General features: G+C 36.8%; 1 protein-coding gene across 1 annotated transcript in view; it reads right to left on the bottom strand.

The window, feature by feature from the left end:
• Positions 1 to 25,364, bottom strand: part of LOC110457130 (gastrin/cholecystokinin type B receptor-like) — a 52,574-nt gene extending 27,210 nt beyond the window's left edge. Inside the window, exon 1 of the mRNA XM_021508241.1 lies at positions 25,070 to 25,364. Coding sequence (XP_021363916.1) covers positions 25,070 to 25,364 — 295 coding nt within the window. The remainder of the gene's footprint in view (positions 1 to 25,069) is intronic.
• Positions 25,365 to 25,588: the final 224 nt, after the last annotated feature.

Genomic DNA, 25,588 nt, shown 5'->3' with positions numbered 1-25,588 from the left:
TAATTTACACTGACGAGACTGAACCTCGATGTTTGTCAGACATCTAGACTGTTTACTGTTGTTGTTTTTAAAAGACATTTAATTGCTCACCATTTATAATTTACACTCTCTGACGAGACTGAACCACGATGTTTGTCTGACATCTAGACTGTTCAACGCTGTGCTTTGTTCTGTTGACAATAATGACCCCGAGCGTGTATAGTTTACCGTAAATTTATTTTTACTATTAGACGAGAATGACCCTAATGTTTGAAAGACATTTAGGTATTGCTCATAGTTATCTTTTCTTCAATATTTGTTGACGAGAATGACCCAAAGTGTTTCCAAGACATCTATGGTGTTTACTGTTTTGTTTGGTGAGGACATATTACAAGAATTCCCGAGTTTTAAAGGTAATTGTTTCCGAGGCATTTAGATATAATGTTCCCGGATAAGTCATATCCGGTAAAACATACTACATTTACGCAAAATGTCGTAAAAAACGAGCCATAAAACGCAATCGCCAATGCAGAGTTCGGGGGAAACGTTCAGTTTCAATTAATTAATTTTGCCCCAAAAAGCCATTCCTTGTTAGTTAGATGTCCATGTTGCTGTAGATAATAGAGGCCTCGCTCTTACGGATACCTATCTCGGGTGTACGCGCACCGTTACAAACCGCTTGCACTTTGTGCCATTATGTATATGCTGAAATGTAGGCCGGTCGTTTTTTGCCTAATAGCTGATAGAAGGCTGCCAATAAAGTTCGTGTTATTGCTTCATTCGTAATGATAACGTCATCAAGTGTGCTGTATTAGGTCTAGTAAAATGATTTATTGGCTGGTGAAAGCTGTAAATGGCGTGTGTTAGACTCACATAGGCTATAGCGGTTTTTTCAATCAGATATGTCATTGTTTACGGAACCAGACAGGCATGTCTCTAACGATGTTGCCATAAAATCGATCTTTAAAGCGTTTAAGCAATATTCATTACCTTTTGGAAATCATTGTGTTCATAACTGAGTTCCTAGGTTTTATTTGAATAGCAGACTTTTAAGACGTTTTGGCGACTCTTTTACTTACTACAATCTACTTGCACTTGTTCTGTTTTAGATAAAATATTTTTGGTTCGAAAGGTTGAACTCATTTTGTTCTCATCAAGACAAATCTGTATTCCAGCGGCACTGGCGTTGTGAGAATTCTGAAATATAAAGCCAGTGAACTGATGTATGCACGAGTACAACATTTACTTGAAAATCATGAAAGCACGCCAAATTCAGCAACATTTAAAGAAAAGTCTATATAACATTATTTAACACCAATTAACACGTCAAACGTTATAGTCTTATAGACACACGTTTAACGCATTACGGAACGTTTCAGCAGCTTCGTGGAGACGTCAATACCATGTCGGCATTTTACTATTACAAATAAATGTCAAATATGTTAGTATTTTATTGGGAAATGTGTTTTCGATAAATTTAAGATATTAGAATCTGAAAAATATAATTATTCGGAAGGTTCACAAGAAGACATTGGAAATAGATATATAAATCTTGGTATCACCCGACATCACTGGGGATAAAGTAGATAAATATTACCTTACGTCACTGGGGATAAAGTAGATAGATATTACCGTACGTCGCTAGGGGATAAAGTAGATAAATATTACCTAACGTCGCTAGGGGATAAAGTAGATAAATATTACCTTATGTCACTGGGGATAAAGTAGATAAATATTACATAACGTCACTGGAGATAAAGTAGATAAATATTACCTAACGTCGCTAGGGGATAAAGTAGATAAATATTATTTTACGTCACTGAAGATAAAATAGATAAATATAACCTAACGACACAGAGGATCAGGTTGATAAATATTACCAACAATGTAACGTCACTGGGGATCGAGTAGATAAATATTACTTAACGTCACTGGGGAAAAAGTAGATAAATATAACCTAACCTCACTTGGGATGAAGTAGATACATATATCCAAACATCACTGGGGATGAAGTAGATAAATATTACCTAACCTCACTGGGGATGACGTAGATAAATATAACCTAACCTCACTGGGGATGAAATAGATAAATATAACCTTACCTCACTGGGGATGAAGTAGATAAATATAACCTAACCTCACTGGGGATGAAGTAGATAAATATAACATAGTCTCACTGGGGATGAAGTAGATAAATATAACATAACCTCACTTGGGATAAAGTAGATAAATATAACCTAACATCACTGGGGATAAAGAAGACAAATATAACCTAGCGTCACTGGGGATAAAGTAGATAATTGTTACCTAACCTCATAAGGCCACATACATATCATCTGATCTGATGATATCAAAGATATACACAAACAATGAACATACAAAACGTGCTATGACTGAGTGAGCGATTTGTATTATTTACCTACTTCATATGCCACATAACCCGGGAGATAGAGCACCGCACCAAAAAGGTTACTACGACACGTTTCATATATCACCTGGAGTTACTTTGTATAAAGTCGATATATGTCACCTGATGTTACTGGGAAAAAAGTCGATAAACATCTTTTGATGTTACCGAGATAAGTTGACAACTATTTTATTATGTCACTGGGGATAAAGTATATGAATATCATCTGGCGTTACTGTGGATAAAGTAGATAAATGTCACCTGATGTTACTGGAAAAAAAGTCGATAAATATCACCTGTTGTTACTGTGGATAAAGTAGATAAATATCACCTGATGTTATTGTGGATAAAGTAGATAAATGTCACCTGATGTTACTAGGAAAAAAGTCGATAAATATCACCTGGAGGTACTGTGGATAAAGAAGATAAATATCTCCTGATGTCACTTTGGATAAAATAGATAAATATCACCTGATTCACCTGATGTTACTGTGGATAAAATAGATAAATATCACCTGATTCACCTGATGTTACTGTGGATAAAGTAGATAAAATCACCTGATGTTACTGTGGATAAAGTAGATAGAATCACCTGATGTTACTGTGGATAAAGTAGATAGAATCACCTGATGTTACTGTGGATAAAGTAGATAGAATCACCCGATGTTGCTCTAAATAAAGTAAATGATATCACTGGAAAGCAAGTCGATAAATATCATTTGATGTTACTGGGATCAGTAGACAAAAATATCATTATGCCACTGGGGATAAAGTGTATATATAGCCCCTGATGACACTCAGAATGAAGTAGAAAAATATCTCCTGTTGAAACACGGAATAAATATTACCTCATAGCAATGGGAATAAAGGAGATACATTCATGTATGAATGACATTTGATTTAAAGATACCAAAGCCACACTGGGGACATGCAGTGATGAATTGACATTCAGTCCACGATATTACCATCAGAAAACTAAAATTATCGGAGAGATAATTCACAGACGTTGCCCTAGATGGCGATGTAATTTGACACATAACTATCGCCTAAATAGAGTATCAACAGGTGGCGGGCGACGAGACAGACAGACACTCTCGGGGATTCCAAAAGATTATTCTTATTTACGTGGGCGCGGACCCAAGGATTCCTTCTTAGCTGTTTGAAAGAGACATGTAGCCCGTCACATCTGACGCAACAGCACACAACACTAGGAAGACATGTCTTGTGTTTAACGTAGTCATGATGTAGGGACATTCCGCTGTTAGAAACTAAACCAATATCATCCTTTAAGAAATATATCTCAATCTCATGGTGCTGAGGTTGGTATTGGATTGTGTCACCAATACCGACATTGGCTGGTTCAGTTAGTGACGCAAAGGGACATTGATGGACAACGGAACCAATGCAACAACAACAACAACAACAACAACAAAAAACGGCAGAGACGTAACCAGATATATAACAATCGGTTTCATGTAGTCAAATTATTTTAAAAGACCATACCAACAGACAATATGTACCACAAATTTACTTGATGTACAAACAACGTACGTACACGTATAAACAAGTTTCAACGGTTCAAATCTAACATGAATATTTGTTCGGCTACGTGTCTAATTTGACAGAAATCAATGTAAGTTGTTTGTATATAAAGTCAAACTTTGATACAAATACGTATTGCTAAACTCGCCCGCCCGACTACTTCTCTGGACACTCCAGTTTTCTCCCACATTTAGACCCCCTTCAAGCTAACATTAAGTCAAACAAGGGTGATTAATATAAGTTGCAATAATTTGTTTCATAATTGTTGTAAAATTCAAATTAAGTTTATGTTAACCAATTGACATTTTTCTTGTGAAAAATCGCGTTTGAAGACGGAGTATCTCAAATAACAACGAAGTACACACAAGCTTGTTGAATGCCATGGGGTTTCTCTATATATCATCACGGTTATATCTTCACCATCACGCAATGTAGGAAAGCATGTGCCCTGGAACAGAAACGAGGCGATCTTTTGCACTACGCTGCAATTGACGAACAGGAAATCTAAGATAACGCCACTATAAAGATTACCAAGTTGCCGTCGGAAAGCTTAAATGATTTGGGCCAAAAACGAATGCACCGCTTTTCGGCAGATGAAGCAGTGCCAGGAATATACTGGGGACCTGTGTGTATTTTGCGGCAAAACACCGAGACAATTGTAAGACATGTGATAAAGGTATTAATTTATAATGCCTGAGACCAGGTAATACACAGGTGGAAGTCCCATTTTCCTCGGAGAACGGGCTTTACCTTTACAAAATATTGGAAATGTCGCTAGCTAGCTTTTGAGGCCGTCGTGAGGCATGCCTCTTTCTTTGCGGAGATCAGAACCAAAGAAGGATCGTTGTGTGACAAGGCCATTATTCTTAAAAGGCTCAAGGGAACATACGTCTGGCGCGGAATAGAAATATATGGTATTATAATGTAGGCCATTTAACACAAAATTACACGGAATACCATGAGGCAGAATAACACCCCATTTAAACGATATAGCTGAATGATATGTTCTATATGTCTGACAAGCTCTGAAACTGTGGGGGGAATTACAATGTTACCCTTGGTTACACAAAGAAAGATGTTGTCGTATTTTTGGAAGTGGACTTTTTTCTCGGAAAAAAATACGGAAGTTGAAGTCGGTATTCTTAAAATATGAAAAAATTCCGACTTTCTCTTAGATTCCAGCGATCATTGATGATGATGATGGTTATCAATACTACAATATATCACATTTGAAGACGGAATACTAAAATACAGGTTCTGTTATTATTTTTAATAGATTGCAGTTTTATGGAATGATACGATCACAACTTTATCAAACTGTCACCTCAAAGCAAAACTCTACTGGTCTTATGCTAGGTTTTTATGATAAAACATGAAAGAGTCATCACATGGACGTAGCAGATAGTAGTCGACACGTCACCAATATACATGTCGACATTGTTTTATATTGTGCATGTACATTGTATCAGGACAGAAGTGAAACAGATTGATCGTGTGTGCCGAATTACCACAGAGAGCAATACGGTGATGAAGCTTTGTACCACTAGCATATACACAGATGAAACTCGTAGTTTCCGAACTCCCCTTCCACTGTTTATATACAACCTTGTTACATTCCCCTTCGTATGTCTGCCGATAAATAACATTACCACATATCAGTAAAGGGCCGAATCCCCTCAGGGTCACTCAGCTATACTCTCTTGACTCTGCCAATATCAATAATTGAGGATATTTTTTTCGTTATGTGGTCAACGAGAAATAATCATTAGATATTTTATAACATCGTTATGAGCTTTGATTTGCCTCCGGGAATCTGTATACTTCCATTGATTCGGTGTAAAGATTTCAAAACGCTAGTGTTGTCATTGTAGTTTATGCAAACAGCTATTCGGCACTGAAACTGACATAAAACGTGTACGATCTCTAATCTAACAATGTAGAATTTTATCTTGACACGTTTAACAATGTGGAATTTTATATTGACATATTAAACGATGTAGAATTTTATATTGACACGTTTAACAATGTAGAATTTTATCTTGACACGTTTAACAATGTAGAATTTAATCTTGGCACATTTAACAATGTAGAATTTTATCTTGACACGTTTAACAATGTAGAATTTTATCTTGACACGTTTAACAATGTAGAATTTTATCTTGACACATTTAACAATGTAGAATTTTATCTTGACACGTTTAACAATGTGGAATTTTATATTGACATATATAACGATGTAGAATTTTATATTGACACATTTAACGATGTACAATTTTATCTTGGCACATTTAACGACGTACAATTTTATTTTAAAACATTTAACATTGTAGAATTTTATATTGACACGTTTAACAATGTAGAATTTTATATTGACACATTTAACCATGTAGAATTTTATATTGACATATTTAACGATGTACAATTTTATTTTGAAACATTTAACAATGTAGAATGTTATATTGACACATTTAACCATGTATAATTTTATATTGACATATTTAAAGATGTAGAATTTTATTTTGAAACATTTAACAATGTAGAATTTGTTTTGAAACATTTAACAATATGGAATTTTATATTGAAACATTTAACGATGTAGATTTTTATCTTGGCACATATAATGATGTACAATTTTATTTTGAAACATTTAACAATGTAGAATTTTATATTGAAACATTTAACGATGCAGAATTGTATATTTACATATTTAACAATGTAGAATTTTATATTGACATATTTAACGATATAGAATTTTATCTTGATACATTTAACAATGAAGAATTTTATCTTGACACGTTTAACAATGTAGAATTTTATATTGACATATTAAACGATGTAGAATTTTATATTGACACATTTAACGATGTACAATTTTATCTTGGCACATTCAACAATGTACAATTTTATTTTGAAACATTTAACGATGTAGAATTTTATTTTTAAACATTTAACAATGTAGAATTTGATATTGACACATTTAACAACATGGAATTTTATATTGACACATTTAACGATGTAGAATTTTATCTTGGCACATATAACGATGTACAATTTTATTTTGAAACATTTAACAATGTAGAATTTGATATTGACACATTTAACAATATGGAATTTTATATTAACACATTTAACGATGTAGAATTTTGTATTGACATATTTAACGATGTAGAATTTTGTCTTGACACATATAACAATGTACAATGCTATTTTGATCATTTAACAATGTAGAATTTTATATTGAAACATTTAACGATGCAGAATTGTAAATTTAAATATTTAACGATGTAGAACGTTATATTGACACATTTAACGATGTAGAATTTTATTTTGAAACATTTGACAATGTAGAATTTTATATTGACACATTTAACAATGTAGAATTTTATATTGACACATTTAAAGATGTAGAATTTTATTTTGAAACATTCAACAATGTAGAATTTTATATTGACACATTTAACAATATGGAATTTTATATTGAAACATTTAACGATGCAGAATTTTATATTTACATATTTAACAATGTAGAATGCTATATTGACATGTTTGACGATGTAGAATTTTATATTGAAACATTTTACAATGTAGAATTTTATTTTGAAACATTTTACAATGTAGAATTTTTTTTTGAAACATTTAACAATGTCGAATTTTATATTGACACATTTAACGATATAGAGTTTTATATTGACACATTTAACGATGCAGAATTTTATATTTGCATATTTAACAATGTAGAATTTTATATTGACATAACAATGTATCACATTTAACAATGTATAATTATGTATAACACATTCGCGTTTACGCAATTTACCTCGTGCTCCATTGGATCTATTTTCTTATAAACTAAATAAAATAAAAGGTTGATACTTATATTTACAATATTTCCTTTAACATTAACACCATTGAAAGAGTCGTATACATATAATAATACGTTCTCTGCACCTACGAGATCTTAATCCCTTCGAGTTTCGAGGATGAGTAGGGGACAATGTCTACAGAAGATGTCCGCTGGTACGTTGTGTGTTTGAAAGCATATATACAATAAATGTCTAATAAAAAAGTGTGGACGATGACCATGGTATTAGACTGTTTGACCACTAGTGACCACTGCTTACTAGTGTGAAGTGTCTTCGAAAGTGCCGAAACGAAAATGATTAGCACGACATTAGACTGTTGACTACAAGTGACCACAGATGACTAGTGCCAAGGAAAGTGTCCAGACGCCATTACCGCGGTTTATACACGTCGTTGTAATAGAGCCAAGTGGGCGCTCAGCAAGGCATCGTAGCTCCCCAGAGATTTCTGTTCTCATGATCGTCAAAGACTGTTTGTTATTACATTTCAGACAATGTTCCCCATATCCTTCAATCTCAACCTTACCAGCTCAGTGTGATCATCTGATTAATCCACCGTCTGCGTCCCTGTGGCAGAACGTCCGACACAGGGCGCTCACGTCTGTAGGTATTACGCATGACGTATATGACGAGGTAAAGCTCGGCTTATTACGTCAGTGACGTCAACATTTTGCACGAGACGTCTATATTGTTTATTGTATAATGACGACAGAAATATATAAGTTATTGTTTGTATTGTTTAGGGGATAGTACGTTGTTTTGAGTTTGAACTCGAGACCGATAGGTCGAGAGTTTAAACCAAATTTCATGTTGTAATCGCCAGTATAGACACGAAAAACAACGTACTATCCCCATTCTAACACACCTTAACAAATACACTACGCTAATATGTTTAGAAACATTGTATTTCCTTGTACAAAAGTACTTTGTGAACTGAACTGGCGACGCGTCATTCTGCAGCGGACTGACCAATCGGAAAGAAGCTTTCAAAAGTCGGTCATTTAGCCCCGCCCATACTGGCGAGAGCTCGATCTGTATGTTGACGAGGCGGAATATTTGGATTGTTCGTGAACGTCCTGTTACCAAAGTTAAAACGACACATTCGGATTAATATTAACCAAGTTCTTACATTTCCATGTCAGTATGCATACCAATCTGTGCTTATCGACAAAATCGGTGATTATTTGTATAGATTTGTGAAGAGTTTTGTGTAAATGCATAAGACACATGTGAAATGTTTCATTTGATTTCGGATCTAAATAGATGCCTTCACACGGATGGAACGAACGTTTCAGTAATAAATGGAGGTAAGAACAAGGAATGTGTTCTTTTTCCTTTTTAATTCATTCAACAAATGCATTTCATTGGTCGTTTCTGTTCTGTCGCCTACTAACCTTATCAGAGGGATTTCGCAATGAGGCGAGCTTGACGCTATAATGTTTTTGTTCGAAACGGGGCGTGGCTTAAGTGCGATGGGAGGAGCTTAACAGGTTTGATCATGATTCTATCGCAGATTAGAACATGGTCCGTATCCAATCAAAACACACGTTGCAAACGAATCGTGTTAGAATAAGGGGATAGTACGTTGTTTTGAGTGGCTATACTGGCGATTAGAACATGAAATTTGGGTTTGAACTCGAGACCGATAGGTCGAGAGTTTAAACCAAATTTCATGTTCTAATCGCCAGTATAGACACGAAAAACAACGTACTATCCCCATTCTAACACACCTTAACCAATATACCACGCTAATATGTTTAGAAACATTGTATTTCCTTGTTTAAAAGTACGTAGTAAAATACTTTGTGACCTGAACTGGCGACGTGTCATTCTGCAGCGGACTGACCAATCGGAAAGAAGCTTTCAAAAGTCGGTCATTTGGCCCCGCCCATACTGGCGAGCGCTCGTTTGGATTGTTCGTGAACGTCCTGTTACCAAAGTTTATACGACACATTTGGATTAATATTGACCAAGTTCTTAAATGTCCATGTCAGTATGCATACCAATCTGTGCTTATCGACAAAATCGGTGATTATTTGTATAGATTTGTGAAGAGTTTTGTGTAAATGCATAAGACACATGTGAAATGTTTCATTTGATTTCGGATCTAAATAGATGCCTTCACACGGATGGAACGAACGTTTCAGTAATAAATGGAGGTAAGAACAAGGAATGTGTACTTTTTACTTTTTAATTCATTCAACAAGTTATACATTTCATCGGTCGTTTCTGTTCTGTTGCCTACTAGCCTTATCAGCGGGATTTCGCTTAGAGGCGAGCTTGACGCCATATTGTTTTAGTTAGAAACGGGGCGTGGCTTAAGTGCGATGGGAGGAGCTTATCACGATTGATCATGATTCTATCGCAGATTAGAACATGGTCCATATCAAGTTAAAACACGAGTTGCAACCGAATCGTGTTAGAATATATAATAAAACAACTCACACACTCAAAAAAGATATATATTTTTTTACATTTTATAAGATTTCAGAGGAAAGCAGTTTGCGAGTTCTGTTATGTTGAAATTGTTCATGCTGCATGCGTAATATGTGCGCGGTATTTCACAGAATATACGTAGATATACTCTGACTGCCTGCAATATAAGTGTGTTCTTTGGACGAAATGTCTCGAATTTTTCTGAAAGCTGTCTCGGCACATTGTGGCTTAGTAAGGGTCGTGACAACTTAAAGGGATGGGCGAGAGAAGGTAGATATATACTCTAAGGGCTCGACAAGGGAATGTAGGTATGAACTTAAAGGGCTCGGCGGGGGAAGGTAGATATTATATTAAGGGCTCGGCAAGGAGAGATATTAACTACATTAAGGGATCGGCAATGGAAGGTAGATTTGAACGTAGTGTTCGGCAATGGAAAGTAGATATGAACTTAAATGGCTCGGCGAGGGAAGGGAGATAGAAACTTAAAGGGTTCAGCGAGGGAAGGTAGATATACACTTAAAGGGCCAGGCGAGGATAGGTAGATATAAACGTAAAGGGCTCAGCGAGGGAAGGTCGATATACACTTAAAGGGCCAGGCGAGGTTAGGTAGATATAAACTTAAAGGGCTCGGCGAGGATAGATAGATATAAACTTAAAGGGCTAGGCGAGGGAAGGTAGATATAAACTTAAAGGGCTCAGCGAGGGAAGGTAGATATAAACTTCAAGGGCCAGGCGAGGTTAGGTAGATATAAACTTAAAGGGCTCGGCGAGGATAGGTAAATATAAACTTAAAGGGTTCGGCGAGGGAAGGTAGATTTAAACTTAAAGGGCTCAGCGAGGATAGGTAGATATAAACTTAAAGGGCTCAGCGAGTGAAGGTAGATATAAACTTAAAGGGCTAGGCGAGGATAGGTTGATATAAACTTAAAGGGCTCGGCGAGGAAAGGTAGATATGAACTTAAACGGCTGAGTGAGGGAATGATATTATGGGCTGGGCGACGGGAGGTTGTTTTGAACTTTCGAACAATAAAAGTAGATTCTTATTAAGTTGTGCCATATAACAAATTATATATATCAGCTCCGTGGCGACATCGTTTGGTTAAAATCCATAGACTAGAATTGGCAGAATATTGGACGATTTGGCAATATTAAAGGATTTAATTCAGTAACGATACATGGGGGTGTTGTAAGAATGACTGTTAATTATCGCGCGTTAAGCTGTTCTCATAAAGACAGGGCACCAAACCAACATCGATCACACAATAACGTGCGCACGCGACAATGCCAACTCATGGCATGTCTGCACGTTCTTACACAGGACATATCAGCGATTAAATAACAATACCTACAGGAATATATATCCATCAACGTCACAGTTAACATAATACTGTTAGCACAATTACACGTCATACGACTCCAACGAAACGAGAAAATAAATGTCGACGTTAAGGCTTCAGTGTAGACTAACACTAGTGTGATAGACACAAATAGCCACATTAGGGCGAGAGCGAAACTTGGTTCAGTAAACAATCATTAAACTAACATTATCATCTCTCCGCAGAAACAGCATTGTAAAACATGAACATTTACAAACTGTAACAGTTCTTAATATAATAAGCAGAGCATCATCAAAGGCAACACAACTAAATAATAATATAATATATGTTATAACTAAGCCTTTGAGTAATAGGGTTTATATTTGAAGTTCAACACAAGTGACACCTATCTAGATTCATAGATACATACATGGAAAAGGTTTCAAAAGGCATTTTTGGCGATTTTGATGGCATATTAAAGCGCTAAAGTCTTATGCTTTAAACAGCTGGAAGTAAAATAACCAAACTGGTAAAGCGGGCCGGGTCGCCAATAGTGCCTGACCGGTCAAAATCAGGTCAACATCAATGCACACGTGACATCAATGGTCACCAATAGTACGTGACCGGTCAACATCAGGTCAACATCAAGTCAACATCAATATACACGTGACATCAATGACCACCAATAGTGCCTGACCGGTCAACATCAGGTCAACATCAATGCACACGTGACATCAATGGCCACCAATAGTGCGTGACTGGTCAACATCAGGTCAACATCAAGTCAACATCAATATACACGTGACATCAATGACCACTAATAGTGCGTGACCGGTCAACTTCAGGTTAACATCAATATACACGTGACATCAATGATAACTAATAGTGCGTGACCGGGCAACATCTAGTCAATATCAATATACACGTGGCATCAATGGTCGCCAATAGTGCGTGACCGATCACCATCAGGTCAACATCAATTTGACATGACATTAATGGTCGCCAATGGTGCGTGATCGGTCAACTTCTGGTCAATATCAACATACACGTGACATCAATTGTCTGAAATAGTGCGTGACTGGTTAACATCAGATCAAAATCAATATACACGTGACATCAATTGTCACCAATAGTGCGTGAACGGGCAACATCAATATACACGTGACATCAATGATCGCCAATATTGTGTGACCGGTCTACATCAAGTCAACATCAATATTCACGTGACATCTATGGTCACCAATAGTGCGTGATCGGTCAGCATCTGGTCAACATCAATATACACGTGACATCAATGATCACTAATAGTGCGTGACCGGTCAACATCTGGTCAACATCAATATACACGTGACATCAATGGTCGCCAATAGTGCGTGACCGGTCAGCATCTGGTCAACATAAATATAGACGTGACATCAATGGTCGCCAATAGTGCATGACTGGTCAACATCAGGTCAACATCAATATACACGTGACATCAATGGTCACCAATGGTGTGTGACCGGTCAGCATCAGGTCAACACCAATATACATGTGACATCAATGGTCGCTAATAGTGCGTGACCGGTCATTATCTGGTCAATATAAATATACACGTGACATATCAATGGTCGCCAATAGTGTGTGACCGGTCAGCATCAGGTCAACACCAATATACATGTGACATCAATGGTCACCAATAGTGTGTGACCGGTCAACATCTGGTCAACATCAATATACATGTGACATCAATGGTCGCGAATAGTGCGTGACCGGTCAACAGCTGGTCAACAGAAATATACACGTGACATCAATGGTCGCCAATAGTACGCGGTCAACATCAGGTCAACATCAATATACACGGGACATCAATGGTCGCCAATAGTGCGTGACTGGTCAACATCAGGTCAACATCAATATACATGTGACATCAATGGTCACCAATAGTGTGTGACCGGTCAGCATCAGGTCAACATCAATATACACGTGACATCAATGGTCGCCAATAGTGCGTGACTGGTCAGCATCAGGTCAACACCAATATACATGTGACATCAATGGTCACCAATAGTGCGTGACGAGTCAACACCAGTAAACGTGACCGTAGGCACCAACGTTTCAACGTTTAAAAGACTAGGGCCCGTATTCATGAAACCGTTCTCATGGCTCAAGCATAGTTTTTGTGCTCATGCCGTGTTAAACGATCAAATAGTCAAACGTATACATTGAAAACAGTTTTCGCTTTAACTCTCTTCAAAAAAAATCAAAATCATTGACAAAATAATTTGTTTTTATCGATTTATAACCAAAACAAGAAATAAGGCTTTAGCAAAAAATCCATGCTTAAGCATGAGCACGGTTTTATGTATACGGGCCCTGAAGGTCCTTCAAAAGCTGAACAAATAAAACCAAAATCATACAGAAAGGAAACAAGTGTTTAGTACCAGTAGGACCGTTATGTTTTAGTATATGACATTTACAATTAAACATCCCCACAACACATATTCCGGAACAACACATCCCCTCAACAACTAAAACAATTAAATTGAAACAAAACCCTTCCTACAGAAATGTTAGCGCTCAGCATGACGTACCTCGATACACCTCCACAAAATTAGTTTCGCCTTAGAATATCTGTACAGCTCGATATACGTACATCTTCTGTACATTAATGTGGGTCTAGTCGCGCATTCCTTACCCAAAGCAGTTTTTATTTGTAAAAGTACATACATCACTAGAAACGATTATTGGGAAGTATTTTCTGTGCAAACGTTGTTATTTCCGGTTGTTTACAAAAGACCTATGATGATTACTTTGATGCGTTAAAGTACAGCGCCATGTGGCAGCTGTGATCGTATAGCCGAACGTACATACCTCTTACACGCGGAACGAAAAAAGATTATTGATAAAAATATTAGCGAAAACCGCGTGCGGTCATGATCTCCTCGTCATACTGACACAGTTGTACCGCGATCCTACTCCTCACTCACGGCGGCTTTGCACGCTTAGCAAACAAATAAAAAAAAATCTTTCTGTATTGTAATCCAATAAAGACGATTTTTTATCGACATTCGAGAATTTCCTTCTCGAAAGTATCGATTGGATATCATGATGTTAGTTAAAATACGTCAAAAACGCTTTAAAAATTTACTGGAAAACGTTGCTTTCTCCAAACTCTCCAGAAACTGTTACATAATCATATCGAAATCCGTCGTCATCAGTATGTATTGACTCAGTAATAATCCAATGATATTCGAATGATAACATAGGATATCATTTCATTTGGTTATAGATAATTTATATCTGATACATGTATCATATTAAATAATATTTATATAATATCATATTTTATTGATATATATATAATTGATATATATATAATTTTCTGATATGCTGGTCTTATCAATTTATCACGACAATGCACAATTTTGGTTTGACGATGCCGCTAATCACTCTCGCTAGTGTAACCTTTCAGTTTGATGGTTTAGTCAGTGTAACCCTTCAAATTAAAGATCCAGTCAGTGTAACCCTTAAATTCAAAGGTCAAGTCAGTGTAACCCTTCAGTTTAAAGGTCTAGTCAGTGTAACCCTTCAGTTTAAAGGTCTAGTCAGTGTAACCCTTCAGTTTAAAGGTCTAGTCAGTGTAACCCTTCAGTTTAAAGGTCTAGTCAGTGTAACCCTTCAGTTTAAAGGTCTAGTCAGTGTATACCTTCAGTTTAAAGGTCTAGCCAGTGTAATCCTTCACTTCAGTTTAATGGTCTCGCCAGTGTAACCCTTCAGTCTAAAGATCAAGTCAGTGTAACCCTTCAGTTTAAAGGTCCAGTCAGCGTAACCCATCAGTTTAAAGGTCCAGTCAGTGTAATCCTTCAGTTTAAAGATCTGGCCAGTGTAACCCTTCAGTTTAAAGGTCAAGTCAGTGTAACCCTTCAGTTTAAAGGTCTAGTCAGTGAAACCCTTCAATTTAAAGGTCAAGTCAGTGTAACCCTTCGGTTTAAAGATCTAGTCAGTGTAACCCTTCAGTTTAAAGGTCCAGCCAGTGTAATCTTTCAGTTTGATGGTTTAGTCAGTGTAACCCTTCAGTTTAAAGGTCAAGTCAATGTAACCATTGATTTTAAAGGTTTAGTCAGTGAAACCCTTCAGTTTAAAGGTCAAGTCAATGTAACCCTTCAGTTTAAAGGTATAGTCAGTGAAACTCTTCAGTTTAAAGGTCTAGTCAGTGTAACCCTTCACTTCAGTTTAATGGTCTCGCCAGTGTAATCCATTAGTTTAATGGTCTATTCAGTGTAACCCTTTAGTTTAATGGTCTAGTCAGTGTCATCCTCCAGTTTAAATGTCTAGCCAAGTCATCTCCTCAGTGTAAACTGCAGGTTGAATGTTCACGCCAAATAGTCTCGTCAGAGTAACCTTTCGGTTTTTTCCCCTCGTCATGTGGTTTCGCCAATATAAAGTTCCATTTTAATTTCCAATCAGATTATCTAACCAGTATTAATAATCGTAAAAGAATACACTTTTTATTTTTTATTTCCCGCTTAGTGATCTCGCCAGTGTAAACTTCTCGCGACTGTGAACTTTCGACTTTTGATACCATCGATACAGTAGGACTTAGAAGTTATTAATTTTCTCTATATACATGTATCAGGGAAACGTCATTTCCTTGCAAGCATCGCAATCACACATAAAAACCTAAAACGGCCTGGAGTCGATAAGAAATCAATGTTGACCAGAGACAACGCTGCCCTTCGCTAAGTCTACGACGTCGGAATGGACTTCAGGATTAAAACTTTTACCCAGACAGTCCCCGCTATACGTTTACATCATGAAACTGAAACTGAACGCCGAGCTAATGTTGTTATTTTGTTTTCCTCCTTTCACACTTTTGCTACAGACAAGATGATATCTGACTGATAAGTGAGTGTCTAACACTCACGGTTAATGTTGATAGACGACATTGAATGTATACGGACGAAAAATTGATCCAATACTATTCCATTTTGATGACAGTGTTTATGATCAAAGTTATGCATAGATAATATCACAGAGAATCGTCTAACTTGCCGGCCCACCGTAAACAATTTCGGAATCTGATAAAACACTCGGGACGGTGTGAAGTAGGTATTGATTTTTTCAATCAATGTCATTCCACAGATATTTACTACTCAAATACGAAATTACATCGATGCTGATTTGTTAGTTTTGTTTTGCTACAATGTATTAATCTAAAGTACCTATGTTAACTGGGACTTCAAGCCCAGGGTCAAATAGGCATTAACCGACCTTAGCATTTGGATAGTTCCATGCTTATTTCAGCTTAAAAGGTGTTAATTTCCAATAATGTGTATAAACATCATACTAGATATCGCGGGCAAAACCAGTTGTCTAGAAATTCATGATGCTACTTTCTGTGTGAGATATTTCTACTTTATTTAATAACTATGTTTTACATACGTTTTAAAGGTTTATGGTTGCAATATGTATCAAACATCTGGTTTCAAACAAAGGTTATTCTTTTCTCGATACTGTCGCTGCCAATTGAGAAAATATAGGACTTTTGAAAGATTGGAATGGAAAGCATTTAGAACAGTTATAAATTGTGTCGATACATGTGTTTTCAACTTATTTTATACCACAGATGCCAAAATCCTTGATCTGTTTTCTGACGCATTCATCACACAATGAACTGAAGAGTATGTCTGGTGTTCATCAGAGCATAAACGTCTATTCTACCTCAAAGTTAACGGAGAGCCGTTGAATTGAATTGATATAGTATTGCTTTGTTTGTGCCAGACCTTTCAATCCCAATAAAGGAAGCCTTTATATTGTTTGTTTACAGTCTATTGCACAGGAAGATTTCTATCCGGTTTGCATCCACAATTTGACGGGCTTTTTACCGTTAGGACTATGTGATCTTTAATCACAAAAAATGTTTAACCTCATTACATTGCTCTTATCTATGTACTTTTATGTTTAATGAACTTATCTCATACTTAGCTATAGTAGTTTTACATGTGTTTTGTTAACTTGCTGTGATATTTTTTCATACATTTTGTCGTTATAATAGCTGTTCAGAGCTAATGTTGCTGTTTTCATATATACGACTATAAATAAAATTTCTTGTATCTTGTATCTCAAGGTCTTAAACCTTTAGGAAGAAAGGATGATAAAAACCATAGTCCTGAAAGTATGCTTTTTGTTTCATTTGATATAAGTCAAAGTACTGTAAATACTGATACACAATGCCAAAATTATAAAAAACAAAAATGAAGATGGATTTTTGCTGTCACTATTCAAATTCATGTATTTCAAGGTCATTCAATGAAATTACGTTAAATCCCTTTATTCATGAATGCTCCCTGCCAAACATCGTGTACCTACGACATCGTCCTTATTTGGGAGAGGTTGTTTAAATATTGTGATATGTCTGGCCCTTGTGACCGTGAAAGTTGATCAAGATCAATAATTTTTCAGTAAGTAGATAGTCGATCACATGAGCATGTTGCAGATATAACATCAAGACTCTGGACAATGTAGAACTTAAGAAGATGTGTTTTAAAAGATTTTACCTTTGAATAGTACATTCGAAAGTTGACCCCTATCAAAAGCCGAAACTTGAAATTTGACAAAAAAAACATTTCCTGGGGAAAAACGGAAACCGTTTTCGAAATTTTCTGGTTTAAAAAAAAATGACGTCTTTTCTGCCTTTAAGTTGGGACAGAATTGTTTGTAAAAGAAGAAGAATTTAAACAATAGGTCATTTCAACTGATAATGAAATGCCCTAACTAGCATTTTGTAACAAAAAATAATAATAATTCCAGGTTCTTATATATTCTTGTTTTAAGAAATTGGACGTCTGTTCTGCCTCAAAGTTGGCTCAAAATTGTGTGTAAAAGAAGAAGAATTAAAACAATATGATGGCGAAATGCCCTAACTAGCATTTGGTGACAAATAATAATAATAATTCGAGGTTCTTATATACCGTTTTATCACAACCTAGTCCGTAGGTCATCTCAAAGCGGTGCACAAATTATTATCCGTGGTTATAGGGCCTTTGCAACCAGCCAATATCTTTCTCAACTCCCTGAGGAGCATACAGCTGGTGCTGTCATTTCGGCACTCACGGCTAGCATTCTACAATTCTATCACTGCCCACGTACTCATTTACAGCTGAGTAGACTGGAACAAGCGGAGTAATGTATCTTGCTCAAAGTAACACTGCATTCCGACAGAAGACAGACAAAACAAAGTATCTTTAGACAACACTGCCTTCAGAAAGACAACAGACTATTTCTTTATACGTGTGGTAGCTTCTTCCCCGTGTTCTTTAGTCCAGATTATAATGGAAGAAATGCTTGTCAAAGTTTGAACCATTAGCATTGACGGGTTTGCATAGATTCGCACAGTGTTTTGTCATTTTATATGGAGAAAATGAACCAAGAAACGAAAATAAAAAGCATGCTGGTACACAAAGTGAAAGTGGTGGTTATGATAAGTGTCTTGAAGCCTTCCAAAACATTTTGAAACCACGGCTGCATTACAGGAAAGATCACACGTATCCTGGCTATATATTTCCCCAGAGGAAACAGTGGTTGTAATTAGGATTCCGTCATTGAAAACAAACCAATTATACTAAAAATCACTCGACGCCATCCTCCTTGTGGCCTGTCACTATAGTTTGGAATAAAACAAATCAAAATGTTTAAGTCAATGAAACAATGCGTGCAGGGTGTAACGTTGTATTTATTGTGCTTTCAAAGAAATATCCTTGTATTCATGAAACCATTTTAGTCCTTCTCATTAATAACTTTCAAAGATCATTAGATTGTGGAACGATTAAACAGCCGCACGTTCAAGGATTTACGTCAATATGTTGTTACCTTCGAACTACGGATGGGTTAAGGAGGCCGTGTGACGTAAAATAGTAACAGTGATGCTGCCTTCCATAGACGGGGTCAAACTCAAGGTCCGGCATTTATAGGGATGTCCTTGACCTTAGATATTTAAAAATCAGAAACTGTATATAACAGATTCACAGACTCGTTACACTGACGTTACAAAATGTATAGATTACAGAATCATGACATTGATTATTAGATTTACAGATTCGTGACAATGACGTCATAGATTAACAGATAAGTGGTATTGATGTTAAAGATTTACAGATTCGTGACATTGAAATTATAGATAATCTGAATCGTGACATTGACGTTTTATATTTACAGATTCGTGACAATGACGTTATAGATTCACAGATTCGTGACAATGAAGTTTTAGATTAACAGATTCGTGACATTGAAATTATAGATTCACATATTCTTTACATTGACGTTATAGATTCACAGACTTGCGAAATTGACGTTATAGATTCACAGAACCGTGACATTGACGATATATATTTACAGATTTGAAAACCTGACGTTATATATAATCTGAATCGTGACATTTACGTTTTAGATTCACAGATTCTTGACAATGACGTTATAGATGTACAGATTCGTGACATTGAAATTAGATTTGGGTCAAGACCTTGACATTAGATATATTGACGGATGGATGGATGGATGACGGGTTTCGCGCCTACATGAATCCGCCCTTACGGGTTTCATCTCACTCATAATATTGACATCTATATCAGATATTTATAGAGTCGTGACTTTGACATTGAATATTGACCTCGACATCACAAATTTATTGGGTCATGACCATGACATTGTTAATTGATCTTGTAAGTAGATAATAGACATGGTCCTGGTATAAGTTATCAACACAGTCGTGACCTTGACAATTTATAATACATTTTCCAGTCATGAGACGACATTGTTTATTATAGGTACAAGTTGTGACATTGACAATAGATACATGTACGTGTATTAACACATTCAAGACATTTACATACGATACACATTCATGACCTTGACATTGACATACGATACAAATTCATGACCTTGACATTGACATAAGATACAAATTCATGACCTTGAAATTGACATAAGATACAAATTCATGACCTTGACATTGACATACGATACAAACTCATGACCTTGACATTGACATACGATATAAAGTCAAGACCTTGACATTGACATAAGATATACGGTCATGACTTTGACATTGACAAAAGATACAAAGTCATGACCTTGACATTGACATAAGATATAAAGTCGAGATATTGACATTGCCATAAGCTATAAGGTCATGACCTTGACATGTGTGTATTAACATGGTCGATACTATGCATTGTGCATTGACCTGGACATCACGTGTAACAGAACAAAGACCGTGATGTAGGACCAACAGTACTGATACTGGATAGTAACACTCGTCACGTTCGCATCTGATAAAAAGTTTTTCGCAGGCTGCAAACTTTTTCTATTTATAAAATAAAGCTAAACAAACTACAAAGATTGTACTTTATAGCATCATGAGATATATGTCGTCACGAGGTTTTTGTTGTCATTAGTATTTTGTGTCGTCGTGAGAGTTGTGACGTCAAGAGGTACGTTTTGTCACAAGAGTTTGTTTTCGCTGCTATGCATTTGACATAATGCAGTAAGATTATTTCCTCCAACTTAACTCTTGAAATTACTAACAATTTACAAATCGCGTCTCAAATAGATTGAAAAGAAAGCCGTAGGCTGCAAAATTTCGGTCCAATCTTGGATCTGGGATTCTGCAAGCACATTCATCAACTTGTCAATTAGGTGTTGGCGGCCGTCTATTTAAAATATGATTATACTTTGTACGATATTAGGTCGCCACGAACCGCCCTATCTTACAAACTTTTTTTAAGCTTTCCAAAAAATAATCAATTTCTATATCCGAGTTACAAACTATGAGAAAGAAATTATGATATAAAATGGGAAAATAAAATTCTGAATATTTCTTGTGTAATAAAATCCTTTAAAATTTTGATATATTGTTGAAAGCATTTGAAACGAAAGACGATTGCTTTTTGTTGAGCGGCGCAGAAGATCAATATTGACAACTACGGAACTGTGGCGTTACATGAAGCAGGCTATCTTACACGTATACTGCACGCAACTAACATAATGGGCTGTTTAGTACGTTATTGTGCCTCCAAGTATAATCTAACAGACGAACCGAAATACCGGACCATACTAGTCATACGCGATAACAGGCCTCATGTAATTGAAAATAACGTAAGCGTTGTCGTTTTTTTCCTTAGGTTTGTTGGCAGAATTTCACAATATATATATGATTTATTGTGACGCCGTGTTTGGAGGCCACGTCGTCTCGATAAGTTATTAAAACAACAAACGTGTAACCGACATGCCTTTAACACCGGAATTTTGACTCTTGAATTATCAGATGATGGTTTCAGCGACTGGGATTTTATCAGCATCTGGCGGCAAATATATCTGAATGTTTCCGTAATTGCTATTAGTATGTATTGATTATACTGTATACACTAAAACTAGGAAATTCCAAAAGTTCCGCGCATGCTTAATCACCTATTCCAATATGGAAAATACCGATATAGTTGATAGAAATAATGCTCCATCATATCAGAAGTCAAGAGCAAATAATTGTAGGGGGATTGTTTTTGCGGAAATATTTGCTCTGTGCATCCCCCCNATTTTGCTCGTTTGTTTGAGTGGTTTAAGGTCCGCGTCACTACCGAGTACAAGTAATATGACGCTGATTAACGGGCGATAACTCTTTTTGAACAGGGGGATACTAGTTCTATAGATATTATTCCTATTAAGATAATTCACAGTGTTCCTTCATATATCTATATATACAAGTTGTAAGCCATGAAAACACTCCTTAGTTTTTTTTGGCGACAAATATTTAGCTGTGCTGTTTTCCTCAAGGATGGGGCCATCTTAGTTTCCACATTGCCTAGATATTGTATATATCAGCTGTTTTGTTTGTGTATGCATTTTATCTGAATAACACTTATACTGGTGACTGAGCGTGAATCGAGGGATCCTGAAATTGTATAACTCCAATACAAGAGGTGGTGATGACCACATCGATGACAAACTAGTCTCGGTCAACCAGACTCTTGTTGTATACGCAAGCAATGCACAAGGTGATCAAACGTCTGGTTGACCGAGACTAATGACATACATGCATGTAATAATACTGTAACATAGGGAGCCAACAAAGGATGGTTGATTATCTCCCTCTAACTATAATGAACATCGCGCTATCACGTCATACGGTGTGATCATGGTAGCGCCGTCGATTCTATCACAGATTTCATGCTTTCTTGATAATGGCGCGATAATACTGTTCATCATTAAGTCTTCTTGTCTCATCAACAAGGTGGCCGCACCGAGCCTTCAATTTTGCTATGACATATTCCAGGGGTGCAGAGAGTGAAAGTGAGCGTAACCCCTGTATATTGATGATGGACGACATAGTTTTACATTAGAAAAATGTGAGAGATAGAAAAAGAAAATACTCCTGCGTAATGCAGACACAAATCTCCACCCTCGGGATAAGTGATTTTATGTGTGAGAGATAAAGAAAATAGTAAATTACTCCTGTGTAATGCAAACAGAAATCTCCACCCTCGGGATAAGGGTTTTTAAGTTAAGCTCTCGGCAAACCCTAGTGCCAAACTTCAAATGCTTACCCTCGGGTTGAAATTCATCTTTCTCTATCTGACTCGCGTTAACATTTTTTCATAGGACACGATGTTGTACCCGGTCTTTTTAAGGATTCATTCTCAGACGAAAGCTAGTGTTACTTGCGAACATTCGAATATACCGGACAACATTGCATTAGATACGTCTCCTACAATTTCCAATGATATACTTTTTTTGAAGTCTTCATTCGAATTACGGGGAAACACAATAATATTGCAATAACACCTACAGTTTTCAATGATAAACTTTTGTTGAGGTGCGCATAGAATTACAAGGTAAAACAACAGCTAACGCTTACGCACTTGAGCAAAAGTTTACAACTGATAGATATGAACCTGCGAAAGAGATATTGAGCGATACGAAGTCGAGTTCAATATCCCTTTTCCTATTCATGAACCAGATATTTACCGAAACTAAAATAATTTATTGTATTTTCATTATTAAACATGATGAAATGTAAGAAAGGAGGGAAGCATTGTGACGTCACAATTGGAGTGGCGTTCTATTAAAATATTAACATACCGTACCTTAAAAAAAAGTAACAGGCGTTATTGTCACAGATCATCGACCTGATCCACCCAATGAGAATGGATGACAATCTATGTTATCTAATATCTACAATGATGTAACAAAGAAATGTAAGAAACAATTGTATTACCATGGGGAACCACATATGTATTCTGATAATTGGCTTCAAAGTCCTATCCCGAGAGACAACACATGTATTCTGGTAACTAGTTCCAAAGAGTCCTACTCAATGGGACCTCAATTGTATTCTCATAAAGGACTATAATGTCTTACTCCCAGAGGACCACACATGTATTCTGATAACGGGCTACAAGGTCCTATCCCAGGGGACCACACCTGTATTCTGATAACGGGCTACAAGGTCCTATCCCGGGGGACCACACATGTATTCTGATAACGGGCTACAAGATCCTATCCCGGGGAACCACACATGTATTCTGATAACGGGCTACAATATTTTACCCCTGGGGACCACACATGTATTCTGATAACGGGCTACAAGGTCCTATCCCAGGGGACCATACATGTATTCTGATAACGGGCTACAACATTTTACCCCAGAGGACCACACATGTACTCTGATCACGGGCTACAATTGCCTACCCCTGGGGACAACAGAAACATGCAGGTAATAGGTTTCGAGGAGCTTAGTGATAATCAAGAAACACTATTGCAACGGAAACTCTCATGCTTATCCCAACCTAGCCGTCAATTTGAAGGGCAAGATACCTAACCACTGGACCATGATCAGCCACCAGTATCTAAATAGATCACTCGGTCGGCCTGACAGTATTATCAAGGTCACTGGATCGGTCTGAAAGTAAATCTCAAGGTCACTGGATCAGTCTGACAGTAAATATCAAGGTCACTGGATCAGTCTGACAGTAAATACCAATGTTATTTGATCGGTATGACAGTAAATATCAAGGTTACTAGATCAATCTGACAGTAAATATCAAGGTCACTGGATCGGTCTAACAGTAAGTATCAAGGTAATTGGATCGGTCTGACGGTAAATATCAAGGTCATTGGATCGTAATGACAGTAAATCTCAAGGTCACTGAACCAGTCTGACAGTAAATATCATTGTCATTTGATCGGTCTGACAGTAAGTATCAAGGTAATTGGATCGGTCTGACAGTAAATATCAAGGTCATTGGATCGTAATGACAGTAAATCTGAAGGTCACTGAATCAGTCTGACAGTAAATATAAATGTAGTAGACACTCACCCAGTAAATATAAATGTAGTACACTCACCCAGTACATATAAATGTAATAGACACTCACCCAGTAAATATAGGTGTAGTAGACACTCACCCAGTAAATATAAATGTAGTGGACACTCGCCCAGTAAATATAAATGTAGTAGACACTCATCCAGTAAATATAAATGTAGTAGACACTCACCCAGAAGGTCGGCGATGGCCAGGTTCAACAGGAAGTTGTTTGTAACGCTCCACATGCGCCTGTTAGGAATGATAACAAGGAGGACGGCGATGTTTCCTATGACCGCAGTAAGGAAGACAGGAATATAAAGACAAAGGAGGACGATTGTAGAAGTGTCCCGAACGGTGAGTAACTCACTCTGTCGGAACGTCTCTAGGATATCAAGCCAAAACGTCACGTTGTCCGCCATGTTGTACGTGACGTTTACGACAGGGCTGTTGTAGACCACCACGTGGTTAGACGTTGTCCAGTCCATGGTTCCCCTCACACCACGGCGATACACAAAACTACGTAACCCAGACCCAACCGGCTTCTTCCATACTATCTCAAACTAATTCTCCGAGCGGTAAAGCTAAACTCCGCGTCGCTCAATGACATTGATTTGTTACATATTTACGGCAAACATCCAAAACTTTCTATAAGACTTATAAAACATAAAAATCCACCTCCTAAGGAATAATTACGAAATAAACAAAAAAA

Source organism: Mizuhopecten yessoensis, unplaced genomic scaffold, assembly GCF_002113885.1.
Source record: "Mizuhopecten yessoensis strain PY_sf001 unplaced genomic scaffold, ASM211388v2 scaffold9025, whole genome shotgun sequence".
Classification (NCBI taxonomy): Eukaryota; Metazoa; Mollusca; class Bivalvia; order Pectinida; family Pectinidae; genus Mizuhopecten; species Mizuhopecten yessoensis.
Note: the sequence above shows the minus strand (reverse complement) of the source record. Positions and strands in the feature narration are given on the sequence as shown.